The sequence below is a fragment of the Leptosomus discolor genome, chromosome 11, assembly GCF_034619465.1.
Source record: "Leptosomus discolor isolate bLepDis1 chromosome 11, bLepDis1.hap2, whole genome shotgun sequence".
NCBI lineage: Eukaryota > Metazoa > Chordata > Aves > Leptosomiformes > Leptosomidae > Leptosomus > Leptosomus discolor.
In genome coordinates this window covers 23778208-23803909 of record NC_141401.1, presented here as the reverse complement: position 1 = coordinate 23803909, position 25702 = coordinate 23778208, and the positions used below count along the sequence as shown (strand labels likewise).

The following is a 25702-nucleotide window of genomic DNA, read 5'->3' as shown; positions in this document are numbered from 1 at the left end:
CAACTTCTGCTGCAGACAGGCACTCTGACCATTTCTGACTATCCAATGGATCCTATGGGAGGTGAGCACCGCTTACGTACGGAAACACACCTCCACTGCTATCGGCAAAGCGCAGATGGTGGCGGCAGGTGCGTATGCATGCATACACAAAACCACAAGATATGCTGGACAGGTAGCATAGTTTGCTATGTTTTACATCTGAAGGTTAATTCCAGTAAACTTCACTTCCTTACATTCAGATCCATTTTCTGTTTTCTTGAAGGGTTTTCAAAGTGGTCCTCCCTGACAGCTTCTGCCACTGTAAAGCTAGTTGCCCATGCTAGAACAACTCCTTTTTCTCTTAAAAAAAGAGGACTGAAACAGAGTACCAACACACACACAAGAACTTACACTTCTCTATTCCCATTTCTGTCACATTTTGACCTAAACAAAATACCATGCAGGTATTTTTGCATGGGAGTATGGTGTATTTGCTACATATGGCTTCATCACCAGGAAGTCAGAGCTAGTTGTATTTGTCATATTAAAAAAAAAAAAAATAATGCCTAGAACACAAAAGTGGCACCTAATTCCTTCTGAATTGTTAAGTGCTTTGAAATCCACGCACAAAGCAGTACACAAAGTATGTTGACCTCAACTCACCAACTGCCACCACTATACCTTAAAAAGGTACTGCCTACAGACCAGAGTAGCAAGGTCATCAGCAAACTTCTAACTATCCAATAAAAACAAAGGTGAAATAGAAAACATGTCAAAAGTTATGGGTACATCAGAGCAGTGCTTGTTATTAATTTAAATAAAACGTAATAAGGAAGCATGAAGTCATACCTCTGTGCTTGCTCATCACCTACTCTCATGCTGCAGAGAGGCAAAGTCCGAACCCCTTGCTCCTAGACTGATGCTGGTCTCCCTCACATTCCCTGGGGACTAGGTATTTTTAGATTCTGTAGAGAGAGCTGTCAAAAATCACACATAATCAGTGACTTTTGCTAGTGGTGGCACTTTTTTTTGGGGGGTGGGCCTGGAGGTGTTGATAAACTGAACACTGTAGCAGAACAAGCTATATTTATGGGCTCTCAGTAACTTTTTTTTGCTTTGTGATAGTTTTCAGCTTTTTTTATGAAAAATTGTTCTCCCCACTTACTGGCATGGCTTAAAAACAGGCAGCTGTTATCATCACAGCCCACAACTCCATGCCATCCATGCCCATTAAACGTTAAATTTATGTCACCAAACCAGAAAACAAGTTTCTAGTTTGTTAGAAACAAACCAACCCCACAGGCTTCTTTACCAGCAGAGTACCACACAAGGATGTGGCACTGGGAAGACCAGCTCATGTAAGTAAATAAGCGTTCTTATTTTAGGGAGACCGACATAGCTGTGTAGATATTACTGCACTAGTTAATTTACGTCTAAATCACCTTTTCAAGACTGCCTAGAACCATGAAATGTAAAATATTTCAAAAAAATGAAAGCCTGTGTATAAAATATAACTCAGTGGCACATAAGCCTGCTCATGACTCCTGCATTCAGCAGACATCTGAAGCGCTATGAATAACCTCAGTGTGTTGCTGGTAGAAATAAAAGAAGTGGTGCTCACACTGGCAGCACCAGTGTGACTGCCAGTGATGTTCAGGGAAAAGGGCTGCAACTCTTCCTTCTGGCACAGGCTCTCACTGTTCTACAGGGGCACCAGGTTACCATTTGTACAGCTAACTTCATAACATTATATACCATATAGTCAGGCTTGCATCTGCATACATCTTGTACCCTTCTACAGCTTTTAGCCAAAACAAACTGAAAACAGTTAACACAAACCTTAAAATTAAGCCAACTGTTTCCTGGTCACTAAGCTGACTTCCCTGATGTACTACTTTACCAATATGCTACTCTAGTAATCAAATATGTAAATTTCTTTATCACCAATGTAGTCAATTCTACCTTACCTTTTTATTCTGCAATGTGATGAACTTGAAATATTTGGTCATTAATTCAGTAAGGACAAAAGAAAGCATAATTAGGAGGTAAATCACTGCAGCCAGCTGTTACATCATCCATACTGGAAGCTCACTACCAAGCTCTGTATTACAAACACTCCTTCTAGCAAAGAAGTTTCTTCTCATTTTCTTTCTGAAAAGAATTTTCAATGCCAGGTTTCCACTATGGCAAGATTACCTCAAAATCATTTAAGTCTTTGTCAAGGCTTTTAAATGTACGTAGACTTTGTTTTAAGTGTACGGTACATATTTCACCACTGGTAATCCAATACCAAGGTACAAAAGCACCCAGCAAATCAAATGCTGGATCTAATTTTACTTAAGTTCTACAAGCTGTTTCTCACTTAGATCTTCCCCCAAATTGTAAGCCCTAAAGTTGAAAGGAAGAAGGGTGGAACTAGGTAGTCATTTTTCTGGGAAGACATTGCTTGTTTTTAATATAATTTAGAAACCAATACATTAACCAACGTGTTTTAAACCTGCACTCATCTTAACAGGCTGTAACTTACATATAGTGTTTCCACAGCCTATCATATCTACTGTGTTCAGCAACTTTTGTATAAAATGGACAAGTGCTGCAGAGTACTGTAAAGACAAGGTACATTAGCTGAATATTTAAATAACATGGTTTTCGGTTCTATTATTTTTAAAGAAAATTTAATACGCACTCAACACCCAAGAAAAGAGACATAGCAGTAGTCATTAACAGACTACAGTTGATTTCCTTAGGAATGTATTTCTGCACAGTTGTCTAGCTAATTGCTATTAAAGTCCACAAAAAGGACCCTTAGACCATGGCAATAGTTAGCATTAGAGTAACAAGTAAGGAATCACAGGTTTGTCTAGTGGGAATGATTCGCTGCAGCAGATACACCATGTGCGCAAAGTGGTATACGGTGTTTACTGAAGAGAACTTATTTTCAGGTTTTTATGCAAGTTCTTCAAGTCTATTCAAATAATGTGAGTAAAGCTAAAGTGATCCCACTGGTTTGTGTATCTGCCCAACTCCCCTCTCCCCAGCCTTTACTTACCATAAGAGCTCCTGCCTGCCACCACATCCTTATGCTATCTTCAGAGTAGCAACAATGCTCAGCAAATTTTGTCATGCTGAGAAAAGTAAGACTCCTAAATACAGAAAATTGTGGCAGCATTAATGTTTTACCAAAACTGTTAAACCTCCAAGACTCTCCCTACTACTCAGAGTTCTTTTATGTCAGGATGTCAGGTCAGAAGTGCAAGAGACTACCACAAAACAGAACAACCTGTTGCAGACAAAACCACATGATGCTCCTGGTTTGATAATGGTCTGTGGTGGTACCAAACACTGGTATTTATAATCTGAAACCAGATGAAGTTACTGGAGGTTCCAAAGTACTCCTGACTTAATGTTCTTCACAGACATCAAGCCACAACGCAAAAAAAAAAAAATCCCCACCCAAACCAAACCACAACCAAAAACCCAGGATGTACAGATCTGTATAGGCCCCTAACCACCAGCAGAGAACCCAATTTCCTCATACAGAAGCATAACATCTTTTACCACTTTTCCTGAGACACACAGAACGGATGATCTGGAGAGCTCCATTTACGTAACACACACCAGAGTTACGCCCTTGTCAGCAACAGATACCAAACCCGCCTTACTGGCGGTGTCTCCGGCCCAAGGGAACAACTGGACGTGTCGCGTTTGTCTCCACTCTTCCACTGCCACTTTGTCAATGCTAGAGATGAGAAGCAATAGGCAGTTAGTGCTGCGTAAAAAAATTCCAATGGGAAACTTCATATACCTTATCACAGAGCAGACTAGAGCCATTTCAGAATGGGCATTAGTGAATTAACAACTGACGAAGTCAGCCTAAAATCTGTTCTTGTCATTTTAAGTATAAATTGTGCTTTCTGCTCTCTTCCAAGTTCACTTTGTGAACAAGTTCACTTTGCAGCAACTCTAGTCACACAGCAGCATGTGAAACTTAAGTGTTTCTTCACTTTTGTTCTCCTTTATTAATCCTTGCAGTAACAAGATAGGACAATTGCACTTGTAGATACAGAGGTTCTGTTCTGGACCTGTTCTCTGCATCTTGCTCAGTAAGAACTGTTACTTCTTGAAGTCACTGATAGATAGCTGTATGTGCTAAGAGTCCATTTCCCAGCAATTTGAAATTATCTACGAGTGTTTCAAGTTTAATTAAGGTAACTAGGAGAGCACCACTGCTTCCCACCAAAACATCCTTTAATCTTTGTCAGAACTGGTTTTCAAGCCAAATTCAGTGATAGCATCATTATTTTAGCGTCACTGGAATGACAACTCTTTGGCATAGAGCTGAGTAGTCCACAGCATTCAAGGTAATAGAACAATCTAATAAATAACATTCATGTCTATACATGTGTGCACAAACAGCCAGCTTCATACACTTTCACTAATATTAAGCGTATTTGTTCTCAGATGTTTGCTCACAGGGTCATAATGCACAGTTCATTTGGATATAGTGAAAAATTTTTACCCATTAATTTGATGTTGCCAATGGATGGAGCTAGCTGCCAGAGAACCCCATACGTAACAGACCACCACTAGCACTCAGTAAGGCTTCTACAAATGCTTTCCTCACAAGTGACTTAGATACTAAGAAAACATTTTTCAGGCACGCTTAACATCTTTTATTCTCCAAACCTGTACAGCTTTGACTTTTGTCATCTGGTCCAGGTTACAGTACAGCAGAGAATCTTCAACCAGACCCTAACCAATGCTGATTTGCTCCACCTAACCGAGGCTGGCAGGAATAGAGAAGTACTTTTACAACCAGAACTTGTTTGTGGATGTGTAGTTGAATACCCACTACTATTTTTCTTGAAAAAATGATTAAAAAAAAGAGATTTTTACCAAAAACTTAAGTCAGAGATATGAACAGTAATTCTGTATCCATTGAGTATCTGTTTCCACCATTGAAGCCATTTGTTTAGAAACAAGCACAAGACTTGAGACTTACATTATTAAAACTTCTGTACAATTTGTAGGGCTAAAGCTAGCCAGTACATCACTGAGAAAAACAGGAAGAATTGGGAGATGCAGTTTTTGGAAGTTCACATTAAACAGCGAATAGAGAACTATAGTAAGTTAAAGCAGTACATGTGAACTTACCTCCTGCAGAGTGTAGCCCATATAAAATATGTAAGGAACATATGTAATCTCTTGCAAGGATAAAGAATTCAAAACCACTGGTATTTTAAAATAAGAAAAAGTGTTATTTTAACACAGTTATTCTCAATGGCCATGTTTTAACCCAAAAGCATCGTGATTTAACAAGGAAAACCTGCATTTGGTTTAAATTAGCCACTTTGATAAAACATTCCTACAGGTAGACAGCAAAAGACAATTCCATTGACAGGCTGCTTCGCAGTAGAGAATTGCCACATTATTGAACAGCATCAACTTTCTCAATTTATTTATGAAATGACAGCAGAACAAAAGCTGTCACTTTTCATTTCAATAGAAAGACATAACCCTATACTCTTCAAAAGAAGCACATAAAGGTATTATCTGGATTGCTACAGTAAAAGCAACTCAGGACAGTTACATCTCACAGCACACTAGATTCAGGATGTCCAAGACACAAGTGACACCACTGCAAACAGTCCATGCAGTGTGACCCCAGGGTTCCTCAGATCTGACCGGCTTTTTTCGTAGTGTTTCACATGCTTAGGATCCGAACTGGAAAAGAACGCTTAGAAATTTTAGCATTAGAATTTTCTCCCAGACGCTTTGCGTGCCATTTTGAAACCGTCCTTTTTGCAGATTCAAAAAAAGATACCACCAATGTATTACCACAAATGAAAAAGACAAATGAAAAACCTCATCCTGACACGAGCAGGTTTTTTGCTACTCAAATTTTCTGACTGCTCTTAGAATTGACGTAAGCCATGAGGAGGAGCAGTAATAGTAGTGATTGCATCTTCTAAGGCAAGTCACGCCTAAGAAACAAACTGGTCAGTAAGAGTACAGAAAGGAAACACCAGGGTTATGCACTGTTCCCCAGCATTATTAAAAAATAACTTTCAAAATTTATTTTCTCTTACAGAATAATAGTAGCTTACTAGTTAGCCATTGAGTCTTCAAACAAAGCCTGATAATGGGATTCTGTAGGAATATCTTTAACACTGTATAAACTAGACTATGTGTAAATCTACATGCTAGAACATTACCAAAGTATTTGGAAGAGCAGGTATAAGTAAACTAGCACCTTGTTATTTAAAGGACAAGTCTACCGCTCCTACTTCCATTGAGTATTTCCCACGGATCCACACTGGACTTCATTTCAGAAGCCCTGCTGTAGACAACTCCAACTGACTCCAGAAAAGAGCTCTGCTTCATGTTATGAGCATACGGCAGAATCCAGCTATCTACTTACACAGAAAAAAATCAAAATTGATTGTCATGTTCATATAAATGCATTGCAGAAACAATAAGGTACTACAATCTCCTTTATTATTTTAAAAACAGTTTTATTCTGTATATTTAGAAACGTGTAATTTTAATAACTGCAGAGAAAAAAACTTCAGCCACACCTGAATAGCTAATAGCTCATAAACAGAATGCAGTGGTATATTATCTAAACAGTAGTAGTGCCATTGTGCCATAATAAATTGTCTATTAGTAAAAAAATACATTTCAGGGCACATAGTACAGCATCCTTATGACAAATTACAGTAGGGATACTTTTCAAGAATTTAATCAAAGTAGAGAATTCCGAGTTATATTCTTTAAATGCAGCACTTAAAAAGGTAACAACTTTGTGCATTTTTAAAAAATGTCCTTGTTTCTATATTGTAGAAATGCTGCTTTATTGCTGCAGATGTCAAAGTTCAAGGCTCAAAAGGTATGAGAATACAAAGATATCCTTAAGAAACTTCGTTTGTTTTATATATATTTATATATATAAAAAGGTAAAGCTTATAAAAGTTAATTTACAAACCAAGAACAAAAGTGGTATGCACGCATTATATACAAGCAGTCTATAACATCTATAAATTTTCAAATGCATAGCCGAGAACATACCATCATTTTCTTCTGGTTCTCTTCTGGCTGATGAACACAAACAATACTCATTCTCCAAACCCAAACTCACAAGATTTTTTTGTTGTGGTTGTTTCCCCCCCCCCTCCTCTTTCCCCAGTCTCTCATGATATATTATCTAGGTAAGCACAAAAGCCATACAAACTTAATACAGAGAACTATGAGAGCTAAGACTATTAAAAACATGAGGGTAAGGCATCCCTGCTGGTTAATAGGTCTGTAATAATGTGGTTAATTTACAAATCCACAGAGGCAACTGAACCATAGTCATCCCACATGCTTTTCCCCCTCCCCCCTGTTCTCATGACAATGTTTCCATATACAGTAAGTAGATGTGTTTGCATTAGCCTCTCAAAAGAGGAAAACATCTAAACTGTGCTACCCCAAGTCGACTGCCATTTCATTGGACATGTACACCAGAAGTCATTTAAAAACTAGACACCAAAATGTAGTCTTGTGAGTTACACACAGTTGTAAAAATGCAGGCCAAATTCTGTGTTTTCACCAGTGGAGTATGAACCAAATCCAGTTCCTCTGAGTATAATTCCATTGGTACGTTCAGACTTTAAACCATGAAATACTAGTAGTGTTCTTTAAAAGAAAAAAAAAGGAAACAAAACAAAAAACCCACAAAAGAACAACAAACAAATCAAAGCATACAGAACCTGCAGAAACCCTACCTTGTTCCCACTGTACACTCCCTGCTTGTGGCATGTATTGTGACCATGGTTCAAAGAGTGTTCTTGCTAAACCATTGTTAGTTAAAGCAAGATGCTTAAACACTAAGATCCATTATCATTTATAGAACAGTTAATACTTGATAGAGTGGTTCAGTTTATATGTAAGGTCCATCTCAGTTTCACATTATTTACTCAGTCAGCTAACTTAATATTTAGAAGTGGTCAATTAGGACTGAGACACAGTTTGCTCCAACAAGATAGTTTGGATCCCCGGGAAGAGACTTGTTCTGCCAGGTTTTGGGGTCACCTGTGGGAGGAAAACACAATGCTGGTGTTTAGTATCCGCTGTCAAACAGTGTACATCTTGAAACAACCAAGCTTTTGGACTGGAGCTTTTAAGTTCTGAATCAACACTTGTTTGTGTCGTTTATGTGTGGTCTGGTGGTTTGGTTTTTGTGTTTTGTTTTGGTTTTTTGTTTTTTTTTTTTTTTTTTGTTTTTTTTTTTTTAACTGCAGTTTGTATGTTATTAATAAAAAATTAACCCTTTATTTTTGTATAATGTAGGATAGATCAGTTACTCAAAACAGATACTGTGACACTTGGGAACTCTTAAATACAAGTCATTCTACTCTACAGCACCAACATAGTGCTTTCCATTTGAGAAGCGTTAGCAGTGACTCAGGTATTCACTGGCTCTTTCCTACATTGCCAGAAAAAAAGAAGACATTTAAAAACTACTCTGGGTAGGATGCATTTGAAGTTTCTTGGAACAGTTGTGAACACAGATGAGTCTAATCAGAAGTTATGGTGTAACTAAACACTGACACACTGGTAGTTTTATTTTCTATCATGAAAATTATTGTAGACAGGATTGTAGTCACTTTGCAGCTACATCCAGTATACTCATTTAAAAGCCTGAAACACTGACATTCTAAAAGGGATTCTAGTTAACTGGTACATACTTAGTATCTACAACAGATCTTATCTACTCCTGGTCAAAGGTCCTGTGTAACATTCTGTTACAAAGGAAAGTCACCAGCTGCCATCTCACCAGACAAAGGTTATATTCCATCTGCACAGTCAAATGTCTCACTCAACTGGAGGATACAGCATTCTTCATCTACCCACCTAAACCACTACTAAATGCTGCCACTATACAAAAAGTATCACCATCCCACTATGGTAGAACAGTGAAAAAGACACTGAAATTCTCTTAAGCCTTCCACATCAGTGACATTAAGTAGCTTTGCCAAAACAGATCTGCCATGCGCAACAAGTTAGAGAACCCAGTCACACAGACTGCAAACACCTGAGACCTCTGTATTAAATGAGACTGACGTAAATTCCACAATTTTCTTGAAGAACTCATGAAAACAAAATGAAGTACACAATGCATTGAGTGATGGCAACTTCTGATGTCAGGACAAAGAACAGAAGTGGCCTGTGTGTAGTTAGAGGATGCAAACAAGTTTACTGCAAGCAGCCAAGACTACTGATTTTAGTCAAGAAGTTCAACAATGCTGAAGGATTTTTCATTTTATAGATGCAAGGAATTCCTTCAAAACTCATATGATCAAATATATTAGGAGAAGGGGAAAACAGGACTGTAGGACAACCAGGTCCTAATCTTGCACATGAGACAATGGCAGACTTCTTTTCCAACCTTTCCTCCTAAATACACAGTAAGGATTCGACTGTAGCCAGTGCAACCTCTAGCTGTTGAGGATCTTTTTCCCCCCATACTTACATAAAACTGCTTTAAAAAAAGATCCTTCAGTATTTTTTACTAATACATTCTAATAGATGTGGCCATAAAAGGGAACTTTCTTCCCCAGTCAGTTTTAATACCAGAATCTTTCAAGCTTTTGAATGGGTTTAACAGTAAAATATCAATATATGAGGCTTAAATGTGGCAGAAAGGATGTTAGTAAGTGCAAATGAATGTCACTTTTAGGACAGAACATGGATACATTGAGAGAAGATGAGGCAGAGCAGACGGCTGAAGAGAAAGAAAACCCAGAATTGTATATACTTATTATAAAGCCACCTCAAAAATCAGAGTCCCATAACCAACTAATTTAGAAAGAGAGAAAACAATTATTTATTTAAGACACAGTATGGTCTACTTACATATCATAAGACAGAATTGCCTAATTTTAAAGTTTGTCTCAAAAGAGCAATGTTATGATATACATCCCATTTCAGATTAACAGAATGTGGTGTTATATTTACAGTACAGAAAGTGTTAGGGTTTAAATATACACGCTCTTGCTTTCACCCACACATGCGCACACACACACACACACACACCCCACTTTGGAAAGGGAGAAAAATGTCTCAGTAACTTCAGTTATTCTTTAGATCATTTTGAGTCCTCTCCCTTCACTTCAAGTAAGTTCATGAACAGGTGCTATTCGTTACAAAGGAAGTGTTGTGTCATTTTTGTACGTAGTTGTCATATCTTTTGGGACCCTATCACTTGTTAGTCTGTGTTTTAACACTGCCATGTATACACACATTATTAAATAAGATGCATGCAACACATGCATATAATAGTGTATAAAAAACAACTAAAAATTATTGCCATTAATACCTCTAGATTATTGAATCCCCATCAAGGGGATGGATGCTTTAATCTTTCAAAGCATCAGTGCTTTGGTGTTGACAGTGATAGATACATTAGTGACAGAAGATAGATATGCATACATGGTGGCTTAAATGCTGTATACAGAAGTACATCATTCAGTCATTACTTAGATCATACGTACACATCAATGATTTGAACCTTCCACCATGGATTTTGAAGGTAGCTGAATAAAACCTTAAGACTTTTTCCCCAGATGTGCAAGCATTCCTTTTTAGATCTCTGTAACCTCACAGCCATTTCATGAAATTGCTTGAAACTTGCCCAAAATTCTCAGTTAGGCTTCTCACTGACAATTTCAGCCAATACATTCCCCGCTCATCCCAGAAAGCCACAGTGAGGTAAAAATGAACAGGTAAATAAAATTGCAACCTAGTTGCAACTTCTACTATCAATCAGAAACTTCTGGGTAAAAGGCGGTAGAGGAGAAATAGGCAGAAGCAAGCAAGAAAAGTCTTGTGGAAAACCCAGCTACATTAGAGTGAGTTGTAAATGCTTTTACTGAACACTATAGTTTACTTAAATGACCCAATTGTTAGCATCAACTTGCACACATGGAATCAGTTAACAAGCGTTAAATCATGATTTATGAGCATGCAGATTGTTAAGATTTGCCAGAGTCCTATATGGTTAATTAAGCAACAGACAAACACCAGTTATGTTACAAAGGCCAATCAGAGGTACATAATCATTTCCTCTCAATTTTAGTGCGACTATCATTTCAAGTGTATTCAGCTGTAGCAGTCCTCAAGAAAGAAGACAGAATAGAAAAATACGATAATATTTAATAGATTAGAGATATTACTCCTTTTCTGCTATCATGGTTTTAGCTATGAATTGGCACCATGAGTAAATGTAAGAGAGACATTTGTAATGAAAGTGAAATGGGAGAGTTTGACACAAATACAATGATTGAGTTCTTTATATTACACAGCATCACCTTTAGCCAAATTAACTTAAATTATACGATAGCACCCAAAAGCCCCAAAAGGACAGAGGGAGGACAGCATACCCGACGAGGAGTCGGAGGATTTTAGAGCAAAAGACCAACCATCAGGGGTCATAGACGCACAATGTGGCAGGCGCAGCTCCACTGGCTTCAGGAATTTTAGTCCATGAGGCCCACACATTACCAAGGGGCTAAGAAGCGTTTCACCTACAGTCAAGAGAAAAAAAAACCCGTTACTGATTCTTCTTGAAATAGGTTCAAAGTATTACACAATCGCATTGCAGAGCTACCCAGAAATTTAATTTTAGAGAAAAATATGAATGTTTTGACCTGTCAGTAAAGAATAGCCCTCAGCAAGATTGTTTCTCACAGCCTCTTTCAGAGCACTCAAGTGACTTCTCAGTGGAACATATCACAATCCCAAAATGAAAAAAGGATAAACAAGCCTGATGATTAAATCATGTTGGGATTTATTTATTTTTTTGCCACTGATTTCTAAGCAGGTGCATCAAAAGAAACAAATCCCCAAATCTGTAAGCAGCCTTGTTCATGCATGTCTTTGAGCTACAGCGGCAATGTACTGCCTGCATGGATTTAGGGCACACTGGGCTGCATAAAGCCCTCAGCAGGTCAAGAGCCCATGACCCTTACAGTCAAGGGATAAAGCATACAAACATAGAGGTCTATCTTTAGTTTAAAACTCCAAATGTTCATGTAAGGTTATTCAGTTGAGGAACACGCTGTATTTGCTTCATAAAGATTCAAAGTAACTGCCGATTGCAAGTAATACTCGAACTGCAAATTTATGAAATTAACCCCTTTAGTTTCTTGACTTGAGGAAATTAGGAATCTGACAGGTCAGAAAATGCCTGTACACTGAACTATTGGTATGAAAGACAGAATTGCTATGAAAGCATTGCTCAACCTAAGATACACTGCTCAACCATTATTAATAAGAGTCAGGAATACACTTTACTTTTTATAAAAATTTGAATATTTTTTCAAACCATGAAGCTGTTTTCTTTAGAGAAATTGAAAAAAATTAGAACGCTGAGTGTTTTCAAGTGTGGAAGTAAATTCCAAACATTTAACTCAAGTCAAATTAGTTTAAGTCATGTGCTTTATAATTCTTTTGGTCCTAACTGTGAGATGAAGAAATATTTCTAATAAGAATGCCTAAAGTAAATCCCTGCACTTTGTGAGGGAATCTACAATTTCAAAGACTTTTAAAGAATTTAGAACCTTCCTTTAGTGCACTAGTTAAGTTTTAAATCAGTACTTAAGTCTACGAATTAAATATTCTCAAGTTAAAATTCAGGGCCTCCATCTTGCTTGCAACTTTCTATATTAACCAGAACATTGCTTCCCTTATACTTCTGGTAAGATGCATACTCTGTATCTTCACACAGAAATACATGTTATATATTGAAGCATGTTAAGGTATTTTCACATTCTATTTTGCCGCTGTTAGAAAAAAAGCTGTATTAAGTTACAGAACAGTGTACAGTGCCATCTCTTACCTTTCTCTTTGTCCAAAGGTGGAAGTATACTGTTGTCTCTGCAGACTTTGAAATATATTTCTTGCTCGATTCCCTCCGGAATGGCTCCTTGCGGTATAATAATACTAACTCCAGTCTCTATGGAGCTCAATACACCACCATTGCTGTTAAATACACCTCTTGCTGTGGCTACAACAGTGTGTCCGTCTTCTTCCTCCTCATCCTCAAGTGCTGAAGGACTGAATATAAGACAGAAAGCCTAGTAGTTTTATCAATATTTTTTTCCTGGAAGTCAGTGGCATATTTTAACATTTTAGCAGAACACAGCCTAGAGTAGGCTAGCAGTGATTTTAGGAAAACATTAAATGTGTCCCACACTCAATTGTGAAGGACAACCAAGATGAAAGTAGCTCAAGTTCCACCACGAGAAGAGAACATTTTCACCAAAAAAACGCACCAAAGCCCACAAACTCTGAAAACGTTCAGAAAGTAGTCAAAGCAAGAATTTGGGCCACTTCAATCTTCTGTTTCCCAATGCCTGCTTCCGGGGTTATACAGAAAGAGCTTGTCCCAGCTACACACTTCAGCTTAGTAAATCTAAGTGTAATTAACATCTGAAAGTTTCTTTTTCCTCCCAAAACTCCATTATGTCTTTAATACATAAGGAGCAGTAATTCTTATTCAAGCCACACTGAACACTTATATTCAGATACACATTGAAAAGCCCGTAAAAAAAAAAAAAAATCCAAAAGCACACGATTTTTTCCAGGTTGCCAGGACATAACTAAAGAGAAATGTAAAACATTGTCAAATGGGTAGTTTAAGTAGACTTCAAATCAAACCAGTTTCTAAAGAATTTCACTCAAAGAAACAGTAACTTCCAAATTTCTAGCACTCTACAAAACTGTACAGCATTGTAACATCTCTCAGGTGCTTCAGAACAAATAGGATTCAGTCTTCTCTTTCATTTCTGAGTTATTGAAACATCAAGCAAGATTTCAAGTCTGGTTTATGCACTATTTTGAAATAAAAGAATAATAAAACATTGTTCTGCGAATGTTAGTAGAAAAGAATTTAACAAATCACCAAGGAGCTTAAATTTGTAATAGCATCTGTTGCTCTAGGCATAGTTCTTACAGTTAAAGCATATTAGGCAAGCACAAGATGCTTTTAGGCAGCTTGGTCTCACAGGAAAGCACCAATATGAAACTGCTAAAGCGACTTTCTCTTTTCACAAGTATTTTTAAAATACTCCTTACACACATGCACCATGAGTGCCTCTAAGCACACAGAATGAATACAATTTGGTGCAATAGCTATCCTTTGAAATTAATTCCATCTTCTAGAAATATATTGAGAGGACAAATCATTACTATCTACCAGAATTATAGTATGAAAAATGGTAAATAAATGCCATGCCACTTTCTAACAACAGGATGCAAGATGATACAGGGACATGGGACATACTTTAAGCATCTATCCAAATGCTGTTCAACGCCTTTTGGCAGAATTTTAGAATCATAGTATCAATCTTTCAACTATAACATCAACAGCAAGCGGAAGCACAGAAAAAAAAAAGCTGCATTTTTCCCAGGTTTCACAGATGAACTCCTATAGATGTTCTAATGGAAAGAAGAAAGCAGCAGCTTACCTTACAGGAATGGCTTTAGGCACAGCATTGACGTTATTTGGTTGATATTTAGGCTTGTCGACCTGTACAGCAAAGGTCTCCATTCCACTGTCAAACTCAGGAGGCTGCGATGAGCTGTGTGCTTTCAAAATTGGTTGAGGAGAATTCGGAGATTTTGACGGCAACTCTGGTTTATGCTGAGCTTCGTTTGGCAAGAGATTATGGTTGAATTTAGGACTTTCAAACTTGCGCTCAAAGGGCCTTGCAGCACTAGTGTAAGGTTTTGTTGTGAAGCGGTTGTAAGAAGGAGTGACAGTTTTCTGAATCTGCTCAGTTCCATTAATGGGGCCTTTGTCAGGGAAGCTTTTCTGAGGATAAAAGGTGGACTGCACGGTATCCTCTCTAGAGGATCTGAAAATTGCTGGCTTATTCTGAGGTGGAGGAGGGTCAGACACAGAGTTAACTGCAACACAAACAAAAATACCAGAATTCATCACTAACTAGTCACATACACTACAGCATAAGAATACATTTTAGTCAATTCTTAATCTACTATACAAAAAATATATAGGTTCGGCTTAGCTCTCGTAGATTATCTGTCCTCCTATTACATTTTGTATGTTTGGGCAAGTTATCTAATGTTTCATTAAACAGCTATTTTAGATACAATGATATGACCTTTCACTAAAAGAAGGTTAGAGTGGTTAGCTATGACAAAAAAAAGCAAGCCAGTATTGAAATACTATCATGTACAAACTGGAAAATTCAGTTGGACTGGGAAATTCTCTCAGTATGAAAGTGAAAACAACTTTTTCTTCTGTTTTTAGAAGCCGACAACTATTACTCATCCCTAAAGAATTCTGGTCCAAAGCACAGAGGTACATTTTTTAAGTACTGGAAAGTTTACTTTATCTTTGCTGAGAACACTAAATACAGGAGAGAGTTATAGTAACTATTAACAGCTGGAAGGTACAGTTTCAGACAGGACCACCAAATCATTTCACAAAACAATCTCACAACAGTAAAAAAGCTATTTTCACTAACAATTATTCCATATTTCAGTTAGAGAACAACATAGTTCCCAGTGTAGACATGCTGAAGCAACCACACAAGTATCTGACAAGTGCTATACGTTATCACCTGAGACAGGTTAGCTTTCCAGCTGCTCACCTTCTGAAAGTGCAGGCTTGTGATGTGCTGGCAGAGACAGGACAGGACTATTAATGGACTGAGGCTGTGTATACTGGACTGAAGGAGCAGGAGGAGGAGTTGTAACTTGAGGGATTGGCTCGTAGCGTTTTTCACCAACAGGCCTATCCATTGATTCAGTATCAGTTAGTTTCCCCCTGTTGAAATAAAAGAAAAAAAAAAAACAACACACATTTGACTGTTTGGTTTCCTCACGGCTCTGAGCTCCTGCATTCACCTCTATTTTTTTCCTTCTATGACCACCTGATTTCCATCTCTTCCTATAAACATTAAAACACAATTTTCTTTAATATCCTGTCTCAAATATAAAAACATTTACTGATAAGCACAAGAGATTAAGACAACACTGAATCTTTAGAAGAAGATTAGTAACAGAAACCATGGCAAACAAAAGGCAGATGACATTTCAGGTGTATTTGCATGATCGCCTACAAGATCTTAATTTTTCAATTTCATTATAGGGTAATTTCAATGAAAAAGTGTTCTCTGATTCAGCAGGTCTTCAAAATAAAAAATATAAACCCACTTCTTTTTTGGTGGGTGGGTTGTTTTTGAAAAGGATAATTAGCCAATAGGATAATAGAGTCTAGTACAACTTTTCTAAATACACCTAGTATTTGAACAACGCCATCTTAATTAGAAATGTAATCAGCTTAAGCTTCACTAGCTTTATGTGCATAGCATAGATAACTTTAAAGTCTTATTTTCAAAACATTTTTCTTATACTAGAAATACTTCTCCAAAAGTTTTTCAGGAAACGATCGATCTCACAAATACCTGCAATTTTGGACTATGTCATACTGCACTTACGCTCAGTATTTCTGCGTTGAAAATTTTAAGTGCACATAATGCCTGTGATGAAATGTAACAGTGAGAGGACACCTGAAAACATCCTCACATCAACAGCAGTCTTACCACTTGATGTTCCTTTTCAAGTAGTCATAGCTAGTGTAAGAGCCAAGAAATCTAGGTGATGGCAAAGCAAACAGCAATGGAAGAATGAAAGAAAACAGTCATTCTATCTTGAGCGTATTATTTCTTCACACTTTTTATGTTAGTCCTAGCAGTTCTTGTATGACAAGGTTGTTGAAACAGAGACCTAATAAGACCTTTACCATATGCATATGTACAGTGATCACCTAATATATGAGATTTTTTTGTCAGTGAATTAGGAGGACAGTATCTCAAATTGACAGATACTGAAAGTAAGAACGAGATTACACTAAGCCACATGTTACAATATGTACAAACAAAGTTATTCAATTACTGAAAAGAGTGAACAAAATACAAATCCCGTATTCTAACAATCTCTCACTTATGGTGCAATTTGCATTAATTTCTTCAGTCTTAACGTACACAGAATGATGATGGGTTTGTATTGCAGATCAGGTACTGAGGGTACATTCATAGCAAACGTTTCTACAGTGCTATCAGCTTATCCAATAGCAGAGCCCCCACCATAAAGTGGTTCGACAATCCCTAAAAGGACATCTTAGAACAACTGCTTATGAACACTAGGAGGGACAGAAAACCTAGGTGTACTGCTGACTTTTCCTTGATTTATTTTGCTTATATGTTGCAAGAAAATTAATCTCACTAAGACAAGCTTTCCCTCATCCCTTTACTTTCTGTATGTGCATAAAAATGTAACTGGCAACAACTTAACGCTTCAGGAGTATGTTACAAAACCAAGAAAAGGGCTGATCTTTTGAAAGCGAGGGCAGCACTGCAAAAGTCCACAGAAAAACCCCACCGCACTCCGCACCTAATTAGAACTGCTTCCCAGCTTCTGAGGAATTAAAAAATGGGGAATTGTAGTACATTTTGATGGAGGGAGCAGAAGAGAGAGCTGTGACAACATGAACACAACCAGCAGAAAGTTGTGCTTAATATGAAACATATTCTTCTGTCATAGGCCCCTGACCAAGCCACCACCTCAAGCACATTGTTCAGAACCTGTATGCAATGAAAGTGGTCCACAACAAAATGCTCGCTTACAACTTGTGAGCGTATAAGTGAAGTTCCTCTAATTATTGATGTCCTGCTTTCTAAGCTGTCTTCCACTTCATTTTTGTTACAAAGCTGCTACTTGAATTTGAAGTGAAGCAGAAATGAACCACGAGAATGAACCAGTGGGCAACAGGTTATAAACCTCGGTGTGCAATAGAGAACTTAAATGGCATTGCCAATCTCCAGCTCTATAACAGACACATCAGTGCTCAGCTGGAGCAGTTTAAGTTAACACAGGACACTGTCCCTTACTGCCTCCTCAGATGAGGCTGTAACTGATCGTATGAGTACTCTTAACCCTACCCAACACAAAATTTAGATAAGCTACCTCATTCTGCAGCATGTCAAGCTCATGCAGTTTACACCGAGCCCAGCCAGAATACACCCACTGCTCAGCCACAGCAGTAGTAGCCTCATGAACTGCTCCAACTAGCTCCACCAAAACATGCCCATTTACAAGTTCTGCTGTTTTCTCACATCAAGAGAAGCTATCCCTTATTCTGCAGTTACTGACAACTGTAACATGCAGATATGGCATTACCCATACAAAGCAGCTTCAGTAATGGCATGAGTTTTCTAAACGATGCAAACAAAACTCCACCAAATTAAAAGAGTAAACAAATTTGTACACACATAATAGGAAAAAACCATACTTTCACAACACTCACGCAGTGGCAAAGAACTTTATGTAGTTTAATGTTTAACATTAATATTTAAAACTGAAAAAGTTGTAGCTGTTGCTCACGAATAAAACCTGTCCTCTGTACCCAGAATACACTATATGAATCACACAGGACCAAGAGATGGCATAATCAACGGTTCCTGTATTATCCAAATTTAGTCCTGTTTATTTTTAGAACAGTTTGTTAACAGAAGAGCAATTACCATACTAATTCACTGGAAAAAATGATGAATAATGAGTAAGTAACAGGGTACAAACTGGAGGCTGGTGAAAGGAGGGACCTAAGTACGAATGCTTTCTCAAGACAGCAATTGTTTCATGCTTCCATGCAAGGACACTGCAGTATGCTTTCTAGAGGTAGTACTGTCCAACTGAGTAGTGTTCTTCTTTATCTCTTTCCACTTACTTCCATTAATATTTTACTCTTTGTCTATTTGCACTGGACTGCCCTGGGTAAATTTTATTTCCCACGTCTGTCCCTTCCTCTTAAGGGTTACATTCTTTCATAAAATAAAACCAACACATTTTTGTCCCTTGACATATTGAACTATCAGCCTTAAAACCGGTATTATCTTATTCCTCTGTGACAGTAAGATGTCACCTTCCTATAAGCACAAGCCCTAAACTTACAGGCTAACTCACAATCAAAAGAAAACCAGAACTGTGCAGCGAAAGAAGAGAAGTGTCATGGCAGATGGAAGTGTCAAGTAGAAGGATGAAACAATCTCTCTCAACCAGTAGCTGTTCTGACTCAAAAATTCAAGTTGTGTGTATTCCTCGTGTTTTTCAGCATGTGTGACAACACTGCAGAGGATAACAAATGTACCACAAAAGCTTACAATACTCTTCATCTTATCTGAAAAATTTTACAATCTTCACAATTTCTTTATGGATGCTCACAACATTTCTCCCAAAGCATTACTTGCATTTACAATGGCAACACAGTCCATACCTACAGATCAAACCAGATAATCTATGGGTAACATTATTTTTTTTATGTGGGAATATAATTCTGAAAGCTACTGCAATGCATTATGAGGTTAGCCAAGACACTCTTCTTTTTTTCAGGTCTCTTCCTATGATTCCCAGAGAGCAGGACAGACATGCTCCCGTCTTTCCATCAGAAGACACAGGGGAAGTGAAGAGGAAGGATAAAGAACACCCGTGACAGAGTCAGAACTGGTTACAGATTACTATATGCACTCCTTTCTTAGCATATAAAAAAAAAAAGAATAATCAAATAGTTACCACATGTAGACTTCTTGATTAGAAAGAAAAAAGTGAATCCTTTAAAACCCATCAAGCTTTTGGAAAGATTCCAATATTCTCAGTTGACAAAGGAAGACTCTGGAGATTATACGCAGTATTCTACAAATAAGAAATGGATTCCCAAATCCTAGCTCAAATCCTTCAAGACTTCCCTAAGCACTGGAACAAGTACATGAAAGACAGCTTGCACACGCACCTAACACCATAAAACTTCAGCGAGACAGTTTTTCTATTTCAATCTAAAGATCTCATTTATATTAAGGCTGCAAGATTTTCAGCTTGACCCAAACAGTCCAGATTTCAAGTAGGATTGAAAGCGACTGAAGCCTTCAAAAAAATGCCCAATTTTCAGCCTGCATGCAGCAAGCCAAGATAGCTTTTCACAGTAACAGCTACAAACACATTGTTATGGTTTGCATCGAAATACATTTTCGAAGTCTAGGTAACTGTGGAGAGATTTCACAATGTTTGCATAAGTATCCTCCAAGATAGACAGTTCTTTACCTGAGCTAGATCTGTGAGAGCTTTCACACAATTTCTGTATCAAAATGTTCCACATCAAGGAAGCTGAACAATACAGGAAACAGATGTTTCCATCAACAGATTAAGTTCTGGCCTCAGCAATATTCCCTGAAGGCTCAGTTTCCTAATGTCAAACATGGCTAACATGTACAAGCCTGTCTGCAAAATAAATGCATGCAGAACCGGAATAAACCAAAACCTTTGCTTTGGAAGTGTTTAAGCACTCAGACTAAGGAAATACGTCATTATGCTCTGTTAGTAAGTGGTAAGCAAAAGAAGTAATAGGTTGAAGGTCCTGAAACCTACAAAAATTATTCATTTAATTTACAAAAATAAGAAGTTATGCAGTTACGTGTTTCCAAACTAAAGCTACACCTAAACAGAAAAACTGAATACAAAATAATTTACATTAGATATGACGAACCCCTGGAATTCCATTGACAGAGGCAGAATTTCTGTTTTAGTCGTATGCGCCTCCCTCCTTTTTCAAATGAAAAAAAAAAGCAAAGAAATCCCACAAACTTACTTAGAATAATTGGTGAAATTCAGCTGATTCTGCGAATGTATTGGTTTAGCAGGCTCAGAATGATGGCTGGCAGGAACCTGTGCAGATGGCTTACTTTCAAAACTCCTGCGATCAAAGTACGAGAGCTGCTTTCGATAATACTCTTCGTCTTCCTCAGGATCATAATGATTGGAACGCACTATATCTTCAGGTGGCTTCACTTGAGGTCTCTGTGGTTCTGGGGCCCTAACCAAGAATAATAATATACAGTTGCCTTGCACAGTTGAAAAAGCCCAAGTATCTGAATTAAAATTCTATTTTATAACCAGCAAGTAATAAAGCAACTGAAGTGTAACTTATAATTGCACATCTTGCCTTTTCAAACTATATTGCATGGAAATTAGACAGCTTTGACAGAGCATAAAGTCCATCCTTATTTCTCTTACCTTTTCCCTCGTTTTACTTTTTAATTACCTCAATTAAACATAGAAAAAAAATAAGATGGAGATATCAGGTAAGTTTCTTCCTCAAAAATGCTGAAAAAACATTGTGTCCTTCCCCCACTTCCCAGCAATCATGTCCACGAGAAGCGACTTTAAGCCCTGCCTTACTATTGAAACACTGACTTTCCACTCTGTGGTTTCCAATTTGAACCACCAAGATGTATTTTCTGAATATTCTAATCTCACGTCGAAAACTAAATTTAATTAATCAGTTGCGCGTCTACCTGTAAGTTGTTTTGTCGTGTTCATACTGGCTTTGAGAAGTTGGTTTTGGACCACCCACCGTTGTGAGTGTAGGCTTAGGTGCTACTTCTGGAGGCTGTAAAGAAAAGCACAGCATATTCTTAGATTCTAACATTTAGAAAGACATAGCACTTTATGAGTAAGAAAATTACGACTGCCCCCGCCTTCCCCAAAGGGAAAAACAGAATGAAGTGCTAGTGAAAGACGAACTGGGAGTTTTCAGCAAGGCAAGATCCCCTTCAATGTTTTCACAAAAGTTTTCAGCTTCTGAAGTTAACACGTACTGCAATTCGCTTGCTAAGAGCCTGTTCCACAAGCAGTAAGGCCTCCTTTCCAAGACAGTATTTTACTTCTTGCCATGTAGTCTCCTTAGCAAAAAGCAGGAATGAAAAAACTTAAATGACTTACCTTGACAGCTGATGTATCGCTTGGGTCCTTCATTTTTTCCAAAGATGGTGATCTTCTTCTTTCAAATATCTTAACCCTACTTCGCACAGACTGTGGTTTCATGGCTGGATCTTCTTCTTCCTCTGCTAGAGACGGTGGTGTAGGCAGTGGTTTACTGTTAGAAGGCAAAACTTCTGGTTTGGTTTGTGATGAAGGGGGAGGAGGGAGAGAAACACCTGAAGTGCTATGAGAAGGCTCATATTGTCCAGCTTTAGCATTATAAGCTTGAGGAGGGCCTTGTTCATAGCCCCTTATATGTGGATCAAAGTACTGCTTCGGTTCAGGAGATCGAGATATGGCTGACTGGTACGGCTGAGCTTCTTGTTTGTATCTGCCATGCGTGTCGTAGCCAACAGTATGCTGATCTTCATATCGCACTTGTGGTAAGCTGAAGTTTTTGGGTGCATGCTCATAGCGAGGTCTGCCATCATAGCTCATTGGAGGGGGTTCCTCAAAACGAGGTTGTGCTGGATAATAGCTGCGTTCTGTGCTCTCTTCTATATTTTGTCTAGAATCAAGATCCCTAGGAGGCTGGTTTTCATAAGCTGTTCTCGTTTGGTTGTAGGGCTGTTTTTCATCATAATATGCCCAGTGCTCCTCATAAGGAGGCACACGGTCATCATAATGCAGGCGAGGGTCATAACCATGAGAAAATTGATCTACATAGTTTGTAGAATCATACCTATACGTTGACTGTTCATAGTCCCGGCTCGGTTGTTTTTCTGCATACTGAGCCTGGGATTCATAGATCAGATTTGGGTCTCTTTCCTGTCTCTGTACTGGGTGATTTATTGCTGGCTGTTTTAAGACATAGCTTTGCCGGGACACTTCTTCATTACTATATGGATCCTTTCGGTACACCTGTTAAAGAGAGGAGCATACTTTTCAGTTAAAATGAAGAGTAAGAGCAGCTGCATTTGAAATGTAGTTTTTTAAACAAACTTAAGTTTTTAATATTGGTTTTAATTTTCTTTAAAAGCAGAATGATTTGATGCACTTGTTTGCAATCACAGGAAGCTGAACTTGGAGATTCAAGAGAACCCTTCCAGTCGTATTTTTAAGCAAAAACATAGAAATAAATTGAAAGGGAAAGACAAAGGCAAGAGTCTCTCATCTTTGGGGTTGGGGGTGGGAGCAGCACACGCTTTTTTGCAGGGGGTGGGAAGAGTGGAAGTAAATAGATTTACATATTTAAGTTAGCTCTAATATTGCTGAGGCAGTATATAAAGTCACCTGACAAACTGGATTCATCTTCATGATCAAGGATTTGGCATGATTTAAAGCATACAAAGATCTAGTGTCATTTTAGGAAAAATAACAGATTTTTCTCAAGGCCTCATTAATAAACAGCCAAACACTGACAAGCTAAAAAAAGTTACGTGTAAAGTAAAATCAAAATACAGAATGCAGCTTTTTTTAAAAACATCGTATTTTTGAGAAGTGAAAAGTATGTAGTTTGAAGCCATGCACACAAAACATTAGATGACGCTTAGCAATTCAGATGCACTGGTTTCTGCTAACCTGCATGATCTCTTATAGGAAAAAAAAAAAATCAGAAGGAATTCTCCAAATAAGGGCAAAATAAAAAGATCATGTGCTAGCTTGATGTATAGCAGGAAATCAGCGCAACAACATGGCACAGGTACCTTTGCTGGATCTATATGCGGCGATAAGGATGATGGCTCTTGATCTCTTAGGGCTATATGAGCTCCCTCAGTACTTGATGTTCTTAAGGGGCCCGGTTGTGGTTGGTAAGAGTTGTAAGGAGCAGCGGTAGGCTCCTCCAGTCTGACATTAGTTAGGTTTACATTAGCATTTACTGCAGAGGTTGATGAGGTTGCAGGGTTTGATTCAGGCGACGGGGAAAGGTAAGGGACTGCAGGTGAGGCTTCTGCTTTCTGTGAAGTGTTTAAAATATTTTAAATATACCTCTATTGAATCACTGTATGACTTTGATTTATATTATAATAATTTAAATGATGCTTTGATCAACGCAGCTAGATAGATGTAGAATGAAATGTACTGAAAGTATCATGCACTAGCACTTCCAGAAATTCATTATTGCTGAAGACTAAAAAGCAAAATTTTTTATCTAAATTTATTTATTTAGTCTAAATAGAACGGTAATTCAATCCCCCTCCTGTCAGAATGAGTCACTAAAACAGGTAGGGCAAGCTGATTCTCCAATTCATCATAACATATTATTGTTGCTGTTGACAGACTCCTGTATGCACTCACAATACTGGTAAGTACACTACAAACACAGATTCGTTGTGCAAGAGAACTTGCAACCTGAAGTAAGTGTACAGTGGTCAGTGTATAAAATTATTTTCTTACCGGCTGAGTAGTAGTTGTTTTAAATCCTGAAGAATCCATTCTGAGATTTGGCTGTGGCTGAGCTTGAGATGCATAAGCAGGATAAGTCTGAGTTTCATGATGCATTCCAGAAGAATCCTCTCTAACAGGTTCAGAAGAACGGGTAATAGCAGATTCAGGTGGTGTCCCAACCTCATCATTCAGAGTTTCATCCAGTTCTTGATCAGTATAAGCACCCCCTTCTGTATCTGTGTCTTCGTAATCAGATGTGTGTCTACTGTCTGTGCTGTACATAGAATATTCACTACCAGGAGCTGAGAGGTAAGAAAGGCGGTCATCATGTAAATCAAGGTCATCACTTGTAGCACCATCTGCCTGTGTCAAACAAAATCAGAGTACACGTTTATTGAACTACCTTTTAAAGAATGCCCTTTTCCTTGCAATGTAAAGTGAGAAAATTTTGTGAATAATTAAGAACTGAACAAATGGAATGCATCTGTCTTGGTCTGAACCAAAACAGAAAGTCTGGTAGTTAAATAAAGTTAGTTATATTCCAAATCCAGGAGCACAACAGTATGAGAATGAAACAATTCTGAGCATCACAGGGGAAGAGAAACGTGTTTCAACCGTTGAAGATGTTAAGCTTACACCTAAAAGGCTTTTCTGCTGTCTAGCTCTTTGAATCATTTTACTAAGGGGCCACAGATAGCTGTCGGTGTAAGGGAGGGGATAGTGCATAGTGTCCACGGAAATCAAAGTGTTTGGAAAGATATAAAGCTGCACTTTCAAGTGATATTATGACATTGGAATCATTAACTTGAAGGTAGATATAAAGAGGTGCAAGGAGTTCAATCTGAACAGTAACATATGATCCAAGTATTAAGAAAGATGTAGCAATAACTGATTCATTTGCTTACTTGTAGTAGGCACTTTGCTTGATATTAGTTCTTCAAGAAGACGGATCTAACGTGCATAGGGTAACATGCAGCTTGGTAAGGCAAGTAGAGTTTTAGTGGGGAACGCAGAATACTAACTTGTGGTTTTTGTTATCTGTGTTCTCACAGCTGGGAGAACAGCGTTCTTGGAAAGGTCAGAAAGAACATGACTACATCACTTATTTTTCTACTAACGAAAAAATAATTCATCATCAGGCAATTCCAGCCTGTAGCCCCAATGCAGCAGAACACCCAGAAGTTCTTTCATGAAAAAGCATCCAATCACCACAAAGTCTTCAAAGCGATAATACATCCTCTTATTACCAGTGACAACGGGCAAATGCTCTCGCTTACTACCTTGCTACATGCACAAGGACAACTATATAGCCCTCATTAACAGAATAACTGCACTAATACAGCGACAAATCAGTTATGGGCAGTTCACACAGCCATGAGGCATTATTGGTTTGGATCTTCAAAGGATGGTTAAAACGAGGAGGAAAAAAGGAAAACAAACTTCATTCCACAAGTATCTGCCCGTATCTGTAATACCAGTAAGAATGTAAGAACAAAAAACTTCTCACAAAAACGGT

At 38.0% G+C, this 25702-nt stretch overlaps 1 protein-coding gene across 6 annotated transcripts in view; it reads right to left on the bottom strand.

The window, feature by feature from the left end:
• Positions 1 to 7957: 7957 nt before the first annotated feature.
• TJP1 (tight junction protein 1) overlaps positions 7958 to 25702 on the bottom strand; it is a 163180-nt gene continuing 145435 nt past the window's right edge. Inside the window, exons 20-30 of one of the 6 annotated variants that reach the window (XM_086471730.1) lie at positions 24196 to 24549; positions 23505 to 23756; positions 21820 to 22719; positions 21393 to 21487; positions 20687 to 20911; positions 16593 to 16643; positions 15639 to 15814; positions 14490 to 14931; positions 12860 to 13077; positions 11403 to 11546; positions 7958 to 8052 (exon numbers count right to left, since the gene is read on the bottom strand). In XM_086471730.1, coding sequence (XP_086327856.1) covers positions 7958 to 8052; positions 11403 to 11546; positions 12860 to 13077; positions 14490 to 14931; positions 15639 to 15814; positions 16593 to 16643; positions 20687 to 20911; positions 21393 to 21487; positions 21820 to 22719; positions 23505 to 23756; positions 24196 to 24549 — 2952 coding nt within the window. The remainder of the gene's footprint in view (positions 8053 to 11402; positions 11547 to 12859; positions 13078 to 14489; positions 14932 to 15638; positions 15815 to 16592; positions 16644 to 20686; positions 20912 to 21392; positions 21488 to 21819; positions 22720 to 23504; positions 23757 to 24195; positions 24550 to 25702) is intronic. The other 5 variants (XM_086471731.1, XM_086471732.1, XM_086471733.1 and 2 more) reach the window with 5 other exon arrangements.